The 12,989-nt window shown below is 41.4% G+C and overlaps 1 protein-coding gene across 1 annotated transcript in view; it reads left to right on the top strand.

Annotated features, from left to right (window-relative positions):
* Positions 1-538: 538 nt before the first annotated feature.
* The window catches only part of TTC39C (tetratricopeptide repeat domain 39C), a 38,612-nt gene continuing 26,161 nt past the window's right edge, over positions 539-12,989 (top strand). Inside the window, exons 1-2 of the mRNA XM_066182426.1 lie at positions 539-818; positions 11,644-11,692. Of these exons, the coding sequence (XP_066038523.1) occupies positions 685-818; positions 11,644-11,692 (183 nt within the window). The 5' untranslated portion in view covers positions 539-684. The remainder of the gene's footprint in view (positions 819-11,643; positions 11,693-12,989) is intronic.

Here is a 12,989-nt window from a genome sequence, read left to right as displayed (position 1 = left end):
ACTCAGTGCCATGGTTTAGTTGATGAGGAGGTGCCAGGTCATAGGTTGAACTTGATGATCTCAAAGGTCTTTTCCAACCTAGTTCATTCCGTGATTTTGTGAAAAGGTTCAAATCACCCAGAGGGTGTTTGAGTACTGGAACGAGCTTTCCAGGGAAGTGGTCACAGCACCAAGCCTGACCAAGTTCAAGAAGTCTTCGGACAATGCCCTCAGGCGCATAGTGGGATTTCTGGGGTGCCTGTGTAGGGACAGCAGTTCAACTCGAAGACCCTTGTGGATCCCTTCCAAACCAAGAGAGTGTGTGATTCCGCGCAAGGCGCCCGAAGGCTCCGCGGCCAGCTCCGCCAGCGCAGCCCCGCCACGGGCGGAGCCGCCCCGCAGCCGCGGCGCCCGCAGCCCCTCACCCGGCGCCAGCCCCGCGCCTGCGCGGCCTCGCCGCGCGCGTGCGCGCCGGGGCGCGGGGCAGGCGCCGCCGCTTTCGGAGCGTTTGCGGGCGCGGAGCGGCTGCGGCAGCACCGAGTTCGCGCCTCCGCGGGCACCGGGCGCTCCCGGCTCCTCCCGCAGGCGCGCCGAGGCAGCACCAAGCTGCCCGGGAAGGGGTGGATTGGTAGACAGCTGGGTAGGTAGGTGCGTAGGTAGGAAGGTAGGGGAGAGTCGGCTGGGTCCCGCAGCCTCCTCATCGTCATGGCCGGCTCGGAGCAGCGGGAGGACGGGGAAGCACCGCTGCCCATCGAGGATTCGGAGCTGGCGCTGGCCGGCATCAACATGCTGCTGAACAACGGCTTCCGCGAGTCCGACCAGCTCTTCAAGAAATACAGGTCAGTCCCGGCCGCCCCTCCGCCGCCCGCTCCCCGGCCTCTTCCCGCGGCGCGGCTCCTCCGCCCCCGCGGGCGGGAGGTGAGCGGCCGGCGGGGCCGTGGGGCGCAGGGGGCGCCGGCGCGGGAAGCCTCGCCCGGCCCCTCGGAGCGGGAAGGGTCGGTGCTGCCGGTCGCTGCTTCGGTCTCAGGGGCTGGGAAGGGGCACGCGTGTTTCACAGGATCACAGGTTGGGTCGGATTGGAAGGGGCCGCAGTGGGTTATCTGGTCCAACCACCCAGCTCAGCATCCTAGAGCACATGGCACAAGATTGTCCCCAGACCGTTCTTGAATATCTCCAGTGAGCGAGACTCCACGAGCTCTCTGAGCAATCTGTTCCCGTGCAGGGTCACCCACACAGTAAAGAAGCTCCTCCTTATGTTCAGGTGGAACTTCCTGTGCATCAGTCAGTTTCTGCCCTTTGCCTCTTGTCCTACTGTTTGTAACCACCGAGGAGAGCCTGGCTTCATCCTCTTGGCACCCTTCCTTTAGTTATTTATACACATTGATGAGGTCCCCTCTCAGTCATCTCTTCTTGAGGCTGAACAGGCCCAGCTCCCTCAGCCTTTCCTCGTAAGAGAGATGTTCCAGTCCCCCACTCATCCTCGTTGCCCTCTGCTGGACCCGCTTCAGGAGCCCCATAGCTCCTTTGTAGTGAGGAAGCTAGAAGTGGCCACTGCACTTCAAATGTGACTTCACCAGGGCTGAGTAGAGGGACAGGATCACGTCCCTCAACCCCTGGCCCTGCTCTCCCTGTTGCATCCCAGGATTCTGTTGGCCTTCTTGCCCAGAAGGGCTCGGGGGTGGGCTGTGCTGTGCTGTGGCGGGGGGTGTCTGGCGACCTGTTGGAGGGGTGGAGAAGGGCTGAGCCGGGGTCCCTCGGTAGCACTGTCTGCATTTGGCCCTCGTGTATGTGTAAACACGCACGTGTGGCCGGAGATATGTCCTGGGGGGTTTTCGCTCCGGTGCTCGTGTGTGGTCTGATGCGGGCTTCAGTGTACAAAGTGGATAGCAACGAAAGGTCTGTGAGTGCTGCTGTGATTGTCTTAGGGCTGTAAGATTATGTTCATAATCCCCACATACACCGTGTCTAGGTTTCTGCATTAAGTAGGCATCTGGTAGGGATGGCATTAGTGCAGCTGTGTAAGTCAGGCTTAAAGAAAAGGTTGCCAATACCTGTGCTTGCTGCTTTTCTTAGGACTAATGTCTTCCACTCGGGCTTGAGCTGCTGCTGTAATTGCGCATACGTTCTAAATAATTAATATGCACTATAATGCTGCTGTCTGTATGATTAAAAAAGGCTTTGGTTGACTCAAAATAGAACTTCATAGTGATGGTGTACTTATGTATTTAAATCTTGTTTACAGAAAGGATGGTTGGCAGTGGAATGCAGGGAGTAAGACACATTAAGAACATTGCCCTTAGTAATAACAACAAGGGAATAACACTTTTTTGTGTACCTGCAACAGGTTAATATTAAACGTGTCATTTTGTGTCTAGTATATACTGCTGTGTAACACAAAGTACTGTTGTGTAGAACTAAATGGAATGCTGCAGGTGACAAGCAAGGTCCAATTCTGTATTCCTCACATGCATAAGCATGAAGTCCAGTTCTTAACCCAGCACTGCCAAGACCACCACTAAACCCTGTCCATGATGGCCAGGTCCTTGTCTTGTGAAGTTGCATCCTATGAGTTACTTCTTGTGTGTTTCTTTCTTTTGAAGTCCTCAGTTGTTCTGTGTATCTAAGGAACCTGTTGGTTTTGGTTGCATGCTTTTGTGTTGTGAAATTTTTTTAAGGTGCCAGTTAAGGAACACTCAGTGTGGTTTCCTCTCCTTCACTTTTGCTTGTGCTGTGCCATTGCTTTCTCTCAGTAGTGTGAATCTGGAAGTAGTCTAGGAATTCTAAATATGTGAAGCTTCTTACACTTTAAAGTAGTACTAGGGAGTGAAATTGTTAAGATTCCTGTTCTCAAAATTGAGCTTAATCCTCCCTTGAAAGGGTGAATAATGATTTCTTCTGCAAAATCTTCTCTTGATTATCTAGAAGGCTTTATTACATAAGATATCTTAAATGCAGAAACTTGCCAGTCTTTTTTGCCAGATGCAGGCTTTTCTTTGTTTGATTTTATCAAGAAATGTCTCCGAGTTCAGTGTACTTTTTGAATCGTGGCTTTTAAATGCCCCCTGCAAGGAGTAAATAGGAATCTCTTCATAAGATTAGTAGTTTATGGTTCATAAATTGATAATTGATATCTTGGGCGGGAGATTTTCAGACGCACTTAAAAACTTTTTCTTTCATCCCAAAATTTGTAGCAGGCTTCCTTTTGCTGTGAACTAATAAGCCCTTATTGAATTGCAGATTAACTGTATGTTGAAAATTTGGATTTCATATAGGAGAGAAAATGCAGCAAAGTATACTCAACTTCCTATAAATGTGAATTCTGGAGATATGTGCAGTGAGGGCCACTTGTTTTTCCCAACAGCTTTTGGATCTGTGCTTGTCTTGAATGTGTTCTTTTTGCAAGGATTTAAGCAGTGCTATTATATGTTTGTTTGCATGCAGTCTTAATGAGTGTGTTTTTATAGGTGTGTGCTTGGAGTTATGAAATAGAACCCATCCTAAATGGGGCTGGTTAGGCAAATGAGGAGGGTTTAGAAGCTCTCCATAATTTAATATTGATGTCTGTAATTTGTGATGCTAGCGGTCAAAGATGTTTGATGCCATGCAGCTTTTTAAACTTGATATGAGTGTGTGTTGTCTGTATTTTAAGTGACCTTTCTTGTAGAAAGTGTTAATTCTAAACTACTGCCTATGCAGGTAGTTTAGCTCTGTTTCAGAAGCTAACATTTATTAATACATTGTAGGAGGGAGGAGTGGAGATACTCAGCAAAACTTCCCTTCCAGTAGCCACATCACTTAAATTACTTAAAACCATTTCTTAGAAACTGGTGGTTTTGATTCTGCTTTTTCTTACTTCAGTATTTAAATTCATTTGCCACCTGAAAGATCTCATGAAGAATTCACATTAATGGTTCTGTCTTTATGGGACAGTAGGCTACCTTGTTTCTGAAACAGGTAGTATGTATTTTTCTTTGCTCTTCTGCATTTTTACATCTTCCAGAAAGTAATGAATATTGAACTGGAGTATTCTTTTTCCTCTTTTAGCTTTGTGGATTTCTAAGCATGTAAGAAAGAAACTGTCAAAAGAAAGCTGACTACTGAGCCTAAAATCTGTTATATTTGAAAGCTGGTCATAATGCAGGCCTTGAGGAAACCAGGGTTGGAATTGCAGCTGTGTTTCATGTGCATATCCACATGAGTAAAGTCTTCCCTATGAAGAGTGGTGGTACTTTGAAGTTATGTGCCACAGAACTCTTATTTCTGTGTTGGACATGGGAGGGTGGTATTTTGTCTTCTGGTGGTTACAGCTCATATACTGATCTACAGAGAATCTGAAGAAGATGAATATTCAGTTGTGTGCCAGATACAACGTGTAGTTGGAACTGTGCTTACTGTCACACTAAAGCACTTAATGAGTTTTCAGGTGTTGTTTGTGAGTATTTTTGTTTTAAGTTATACTTGAGGGAAGATAGTAGGGTCTGAAAAATCATCTGCGTGTAGCATCTGTATCTGCATATGCTTTTTCAGGAGCTTATGTTTTTTAGAAGTCAAAATCCTCTACCTTCTAGTGGTGATAACTATATGAACATGAATCAAATACCAGTGGATGTGGTATTTTCATAGGTCTTTTCTAGACGGCACCACTGTCCTTAGTGCTTGTAGCCATATTAGGTTCCCTCAGTGCTAACTCATATTTGAAACTGTCAGATATCAATCTTTGTATTCAGCTTGAACAATGCTGACTCTGTCCTAGTTCTCATCAGTCTAAACTTTTTGAGTATCTGTGGAAGCTGCCAGAGGGATGGAGGTTAACCAAGGACATAGACAGTGAAGATGGAGCCCTCAGGCAGCAGGATGGTACTGTTTTGGTGAACCACCCTGACACTAGCAGGAAAGCTGAACTAGAGTGTTCTTTTACCCCTTGTAACTTTGTGGATTTCTAGACATACAAGAAGGAAAGAAACTGTCAAAAGAACTTATTTTTTTGCAGATTCTTCACTTCTTAAGAGCATTTGCAATTCAAAAATGTTTTTAAAACTTCCTCCAGCTAAGAGAAGAGACAACTGTGTTAAATAAAGCCAGGAGTTTTTCACTGAGTATTAAATCACAACATGAATTGTCAAATCATAGAGTATCCTGAGTTAGAAGGGACCCATCAGGATCAATGAGTTTGACTTCTGGCCCCGCACAGGGGCAGTAATCACCCCATGTGCCTGTGGTCATTGTCTAAAACGTTCCTTGAACTCTGTCAGGGTTGGTGCTGTGACCACTTCCCTGAGGAGCCTATTCCAGTGCTCAAGCACCCTCTGGGTGAAAAACCTTTTCCTTACCTAACCTAAACCTCCCCTGACACAGCTTTGTGACATTCCCTTGAATCCTGTTGCTGGTTGTGAGCGAGAAGAGTTCAGTGTCTGTCCCTCCTCATCTGTCCTCTTCAAGAGGAAGTTGTGGGCTGCAGTGAGGTCTCCTCTCTGTCTCCTCCAGTCTGGAGCAGCCAAGTGACCTCGGCCTCTCTTCATGTGGCTACCCCTCAAGGTCCTTCACCACCTTTGTGCCCCTCCTTTGCATGCTCTCTGATGGCATCGCGTCTTTCTTATATTGTGGTGCTTAAAACGGCATACAAGGGCACAGACTGAGGCTGCCCCAGTGCAGAGAAGACAACTGCATCCTTTGGCTGGATGACAACAGTGCCTCATGCACCCCAGGACACATGGTTGGCCCTCCAAGCTGCCAGGACATAAATCATGAGATCAGGGCTATTATCTCACAAGAAATCCAACCATCTTCTGTCTCTTACCAAAGAAACATTTCATTCTGCATGAATGATTCTAACATCTGAGAAGGCTTGGTAAAGTTTCCAACTTCCATCTTAATGGAAAGAGAAATAGTACAAGATGACAAATAAAATGTGTATAGGAAGGTCATGTCCACAGAAGAAATTGAAGATTATATAGAGAAATGTGATTATAAGACAAAATGTGTAAAGATTTGAAGAATGGGGCTGGTGTAGACAAACATGATGTTCAGCCTGCTAGGGTAAAGCAGAACATGGAGAACTGGAAGCTGGTGCAAGTGGGGAGAAAGCTTACTTTTTGCTTAAAAAATCTAAAATTACTTTAAAGTTGACATGCTACATTATGCATATTAACAGACACACAAACTTAGTAATGGACCAGAAGTCCATTTTGAATAGGCATTTGAACCTCATATTACCAACTTAAAATATTGTCAGTGGCTCAAAATACTTTTGACCCAAATGCAAGTTGAGGCAAGGTGATGTTAAGCCAGCATTGATTAGTAGGTAGATTATGACCCATCTCTGGACTGTCTAACCAGTGCTGAAATTCTTGCTTTTTTACCTCAGCAAAGGAACCTTAAGAGCAAAAATGAAATGATTTAGTAGATGCTGCAGTGGCTTCTCTAAAGATAAGGCCAGCAGAGCGGGAACTGACGTCAGTTGGTTGTGCAAAGGATGATAGCATCTAGATTGGCAGTGTGAGAATAAATCATGAGTGCCCTGCTAGCAGCCCTCGGTGCTTTTGTTTGCTGCAGCCATAGGCAGAGGAGCAGCTGCTAGATGGATGTATAGAAAGGGGAATTATTTGTAAGGGAAGTGATTTTTAGTAGCGGTATTCTAAATGTGTACCTCAGTGAGGTGAGATTTCATTGCTCAGTGCTAGGCAGAGTAAAAGTATTAACCATGCACATAAAACCAGCATCGGTTTTCCAGCTATGTGGATAGATTAGAAATATTTTAAGCATTCTGCAGTTTAAATCTTCCAAGACCTTGGTACACAGAGATGATCACATTGAGTGTGACACTTAGTTTTGTGCTTTCATGACAGAGACAGGTGGTGTTGCCAGAAGAAGTGGTGGAAATGGTAGAGGGAGGTTGAGAGATCTGTTTGTCATATGGAGCAGTATCTGGTGGCTGTAAGTCCAAGGGAAGATGACAGAAAGCTAAACAAAAATCTGGGTTTATAACTCATAGGTTAGAAGTCAGGTTTGGTGGAGATGGCAGAAGAGGTGTGATAGTCAGCAGATTAATTCTGTGAAAGATGCAAATGCTTTTTACTCTTGTTAGTGCACCCACTCCTTGATCTACTGTTTCTGGGAAAATATTTCAGGCTGTTGTGATAGGTTAGATATGTTTTAATCTACTTCAGGATTTCCTAGATGTTAAAGAAGTTACGTGATGTCAATTAAGCTGCTGTAGTTGGTTGTGGAAAGTGATTTTGGTCAGGTTGGAAAAAAGGGTTTTGCTTAAGTCCCCAGTTCTTACAGATTTTAGATAGTGCAAGTGGAGAGTTAGTACAGATCTGCTGATCTAGCTTGTCTCTCACCTTTGTAACTGGTTTTCAAATTAAAGATGCAATTGAAAATTCTTTTCCTTATCTCCAGTGTTTTCATGTTGTGAGTCTAAAGTTCACAACCCAAAGTTAGGGCAAAACAATCTCCCATTAATTTGCAGAAGGACAAAACAAATTGGATAAAAACAGGATAGAACAGGCCACAGAATTATTTTTATATTCGTTGTGTATTTCTAGTAAAAATAGAAATGTATGCTAAGGGCTCATTTAACAAAACAAATTTGGGCTGATTATGAAATGCAAACTGAGCCTAGATCTGATATTTGCAGTTCTCAATGTGATTTAATACTGTAATGCTTCCATGACACTTTTATTACCATGGGTATTTCACGTACCAGTATTGGATGAGAGGTGTACATGCGTGGATCTGTCATGTTTGTAGTCTCACAAACAATTTTTAGAACACATTTTAGAGTAATCTGTGACGGAATAATGACCAAAGGATTTATTTGTTGTTGCAGTAAATTCCTTACCTTTCTGTTTACATATTTTCTGTCTTGTTTTAAAATATTCCGTTCCCGCTACTATATTTATCTGTGAACTTAGATGAATTATGCCATTTTGCTTTATTCTCCCACTTTGTGGACAAAATTAATTTGTTTAACCTGAGCATCACTCTCAGCATGATGACTGGAATTCTTGATGGACTGTGGTTAAAGTAGCAATGACTAGGAAAATAGTGAGGAAGTGTTGGCAAGTTAATTACATTACTCTAAATTTAAACCTGAGCTAGGCTGTAGTAGCTTTAGAAGGTGATGTGGAGAAGTGAAATACTGTCTTGGAAAAAGCCGTAGAAAAAAAGAAAAGATACTGAGGAGTAATCGATTTTTTGTTTGTTTTTATGTGGTTCGGTTCTGATGTATTTTTAATTGTGAAACTGGGTTGTATTATCTCAGCATTATTAAACCAAAGCTTAAAACCCTAGAATGTTATCATGTGTGAAAATGGGGCACAGCAACCACCTTTCTTCTGAAAGTGAGTTAATACCTTAAATAGATGCTATGAAATGAGGCAAAGCAATCAGGGTTTTTTTTTTTTTTTTGGAAGAAGCAATGTCTCATGTAGTGCTGGTTAATATGTCTGGAAGAAAGTTCTACTTCAGTGCTCTTAAGGTTTTGACTTAAGTTTAGTTACATGTGCTGACTTTATTGATGTGTAGGATCTTTTTACTGTGGTATCTTGCAGTAATGGTGTTAATAACTTAGTTTCTTATAAAGAAGATACCTTCCAAGTCCTAGTTTCCTAGGTGAAGTGCAAACTGTGTTTTACAAAATATGTCTGGAGACTGATTTATTTTTTTTCCGTTTCATCTTTGAGCTAATTAAAAGTCTTGAGATTTTTCTTTACTTAATGGAGGTTATTGCTTTCAAAGTCCAAGGACAGCTTGGGTAGTGCAGTGTCCTGGTGTTAATTTGTATTCGGTTCCATAGCTCCTGTCAGCATTGAGGCAGCCCTGGGTTTGCTGTTAGTATCTTCTCAAGTGCTGCCTCTTTTTTTTTGTTTGTTTCTTGACAGCTTCAGAGTTGTCTGTCAAAAAGGATGAAACTTCATGTCTGAAGTTGAAGGTCACAAGGAGCTTGAGCTTTTTGTGGGATTGTGTTTTCCCAGAAGCCTACTGTCATCATTAGTCATACCTCAGTTTTTGCTGGGACAGTTCTGTGCCATTTAAAACTTTGCCTAGCTCTCAAGGAAAAGATGGCCTTAAACTGTTGAAGAATTTATCAGTCAACATAATACTCAGGAAGACTGAGCACATAACATGGTTGTTGTTAAAAACTGTATTTTAAACACTGAAATTGCCATACTAAATGATCTTCCATAAAGCTGCAATTATAGTCTCTACCCAGTGACTATGTAGGAATGTGCTAGAAGTGTTCCTTATTTTCTTTAGTGATGACACAAACTCTGTGTGGGGGACTCCTACAGGAAAGTTTTGATGTTTTGGTTGCCAAACTCCATGGTCTCAACAGAAGCATCTCCCAGACACAGGATAATATTATGCATCGTGTTTTCTTGCTTCAGGGTCCTTTTGTGGTACAGCCCATATGTGCTGTAATGGCAATGCTTTTTATAGATTGAGTGACTGAAAGTTAAAAAGAACTGATCTGTGACATTTACCTCATGTGTTACAGCTACTGATAATTTCAGAATGGAATAATGATGTGGCTCTTGATTTTTTTGTTGTTGTTGTTGTTGTTTCATCTTTGGTCGTGGGGGATGAGTTGGGAACAGAAGTAGCAGTGAGTGTCAAGAGTGCAAGTGTGGAAGCAGTTTTAAAAGGTCAGTTGAAAAAGATAAGTATGTACTTGGGGAAAAAACTCAGCTGTACTCAGACAAATATACACTGGAATACTTGGGCAAATTTTCATTGCTTCAGTAGCAGACTTTAAAGTAGACTTTATTTTGTAGTCTTAAAGACCAGTTGGCTCTCAACTGTATTTAGCTGTCTCAGTTTTTAACATTATTTTTACGTTTTTTAACCCCCCAGAACTGTTTACGTTCCGTGTACGTTGATCTGAGGAGACACAAAAACGAAACATTTGCTTTATTTCTGAGCTTCTTTGTAAATTAGCTTTGTACTCACAGACGGAAAAACGATCTGTGTGATGTTGTGGTGATCTGTGCTGCAGTTCTAGATCAGTTGGGTGTTGATAATGCAGGCGTGACCTTGAAATGTGTGCTGAAGGTTGTGCTGGGAGTGTGGTGGTGGGACTGGCTGCTGGATGGTCCCATGCGCCTCAAGAGTCAAGCAAGGGATGCTGAGGGATCCATGTGCCCTCTGCAGCAGAGTTCATGCTGGAAGTGGCAGCTGCAGCCAGTGCAATTTGTGTGGCTGATTGCTGCTGCCCAGTGTGACACAGCTGCTGGGAGAGCACAGTCCAGCTACTGAGGAGTAGAGACTTTCACTGACAGCTGTTCTTTGTTGCCTGCTAACAAAGGGGAAAGTACCCAACCTATTTTTCCTTTGGAAAAAACAGTGGGAAAAATGTGACAAGTTGTATTGATCTTACTTTTAGGTGTATATACAGAATTGAGCAGTGTATATAAAAAGGGAAGGCTTTTCCTGTTACAACATGCTTTGTTTGTCTTCCCTGTTTTTCTTTCTCATCATTCTTGTTCATGGTCTTGCTTTTAGATATTTATGCTAAATCAAAAGCGAGAAAAGGTGTGTGTGGGGGGAAAACATTGCTGGCTGCTTCTTTTTTAAAAAAATAACAAACACCCAGACTCTAGTATAATACCAGTTCACTGGAAATTTGTTTTTCAGCAATATACTTCTTTCTCTGTGTTTAAAGTACCTCTGCTATTTTATAACTCTGCTTTAACACAAAGCTTGTAAAATAAAGTTGAAAAAACATTAGGTGCTTTACTGTAGCAATATATGTTTCTGTTGCCTAAATTATACTTCTTAAATCCTGGAAGTCTGTGTTTTATGTAACCTGGCAGCCCACCACTGAACAATGTGAATCAATGGTACCACTGAGGCCCTGACAATTTTTTTATTTTTTTTTCAAATTGCCTTCTGTGTGGCATTACTGTAGCCTCATGAAACCTGTTGGATGTATTACCATGGTTTTGGTTGCCTGAATTTTTTGATCTAGTTGTGATTTTCACCCTTTGGGAATAGCCCTGTGAACAGAACCGGTTGAAGCATCTTAAAGCTGTTCCACACAGTGTAGTAAGATATGGATTCTGAGCTTGAAACAAAACAACTACAAAACCATAAGCCTTGTAAGGTAACCTTGTATTACAACAGCTTCATTCTGTAGTAGATGCATTTTTTAGTGGGTAAGTTAAATTCATTGAAACAGATGGAAATGGGACTCTCTTAATAGAACCAGTTAACATTTGTCTTCTAGGACAAAATCACAGTGATGGATCACAAGAGGAGAGTGAATTGGCAGATTTTAAAATTTCTTTGTAGCTTTTTCTTTTGACCTGAACTGAATGTATTTTGATGGCAGCAGTTTCTCATAAAATATCTGTATCCTAGTACCTGAAAAAAAATTTTTTAAGATATATTCTTAAAATATGTGTAGTAAAAATGTATCTATAAATCTGTATATCTTAAATATCTATTAATCTCAATATCTTAAAATATATCTATAGTAAAAGATCTGAAGCTTTTGGTTTCATGTTTCCATTTTGTTTTGCAGATATCTTTGTAACTTGATACAAAACACCGACCAATATTTAATTGCAAACATACAAGCAAAACCCACAGAATTCAACATGGATCTTTATTACAGGAAATATGTACAAATATAGTAACTATATATTGTTTTCTTTACAGAAATCATAGCCCATTAATGAGTTTTGGAGCCAGTTTTGTCAGTTTTTTGGTGAGTAGTTGAGAGCACAGAGTACACTTGGGGTTTGTGGCTGTATGTACATGCATGTGTTCATAGTACATAGTACAATTTTTTTTTTTCTGAGATTATTTTTTTCTAAATTTTCAGATGAAACATAGCTAGAGAACAAGGCATTATGCTGTGTGGAGCTTGTTTACTCTTGTGGTTTAAATAGAAAGGAAAGGTTCTGCAATTCAGTTTCTTAAATGTATGAAATATTTATGTGTTCCATTAACAGAGCCATAATAAAAAGTTCTCTTAAGTGAACAGTGGAGTTATTTATTTATTTAGTTATTTGATTAAAATAAAACTCATTAATGCCTGTTTTTCTGGTAATTTTTGCTGTTGAAGATTTCTTCATCCATGCTTCTGGATGAAAGGTTTTAATTCAATCCATTCACATTGCTTCCATTTTGGATAGATGAGAACTTAGAATATTGATTGACTAAAAAGTCATAGTGAGCAAGTTAGGCTTGTTAAATGCTTTTTCTTTTTTAAATATAACAGACTAGAAATTATAATGCCATGTATAAAAACTGAGCAGGTGTATTAGAAAGTGTTTGGATCTTTTTTTTTTCGACTGTCCTTATTCTGACTTTGCTGCTTCATCTTAGATCTCACCAGAAATTATCTATGGTAATACCCTTTTGAAAGACAGAATTTATTATAATATGTCAGAAATACATGATTTGTGAATGAAATAAATATGAATTCTCTCTTGTATGCAATATGGAAAAATACACTGGTTAGGAAACCTCCTGGGGCATATGCTTCCTTTTAAGTCAGTGGAGGGGAGAAAGAAAAGGGAGAATCTCTCAGGCTTGCTTATCTGAATTGATGTGCTGAACTAGTGCAGCATCAGAGGATCTTGAAAGTATCTTGCTTAGCTGCTGTTCTAAATATAGCAGCAGCACTTGGTGTGCCTGTGTCATTCAGAGCTTTTGTTTAATAAGCTCCAAGAAAAGAAGTTACTTGTCCTGAATTTTTTTTTCAGTTCGTTCAGGAGCAGTTGGAGTCAGATGTGGTTTCTTTTTCTTCTTACTTCTGGAGGGACTGCTGCTATTATTTTGAAGATTTTAGTAGCTGCTTGTTATTACTGACTTTGAAGGCCTGTTATTTATATGAATAAATGAAAACAGATACCTGCACAGATGCATAACATGCCTTACATAATAAAAATTGAAAATTAATGTATATGAGTTTTTCTCCTGCTTAAAGCAATCTGACACTGCATTCAGTTTGACTCTGTATGAAGATCTAAGATGGAGGTTAGCACTTAGTGTGTTCT

The sequence above is a fragment of the Chamaea fasciata genome, unplaced genomic scaffold, assembly GCF_029207755.1.
Source record: "Chamaea fasciata isolate MVZ Bird 193981 ecotype frontalis unplaced genomic scaffold, bChaFas1.0.hap1 SCAF_1, whole genome shotgun sequence".
NCBI classification, from domain to species: domain Eukaryota; kingdom Metazoa; phylum Chordata; class Aves; order Passeriformes; family Sylviidae; genus Chamaea; species Chamaea fasciata.
This window is presented reverse-complemented; position numbering and strand designations above follow the sequence as displayed.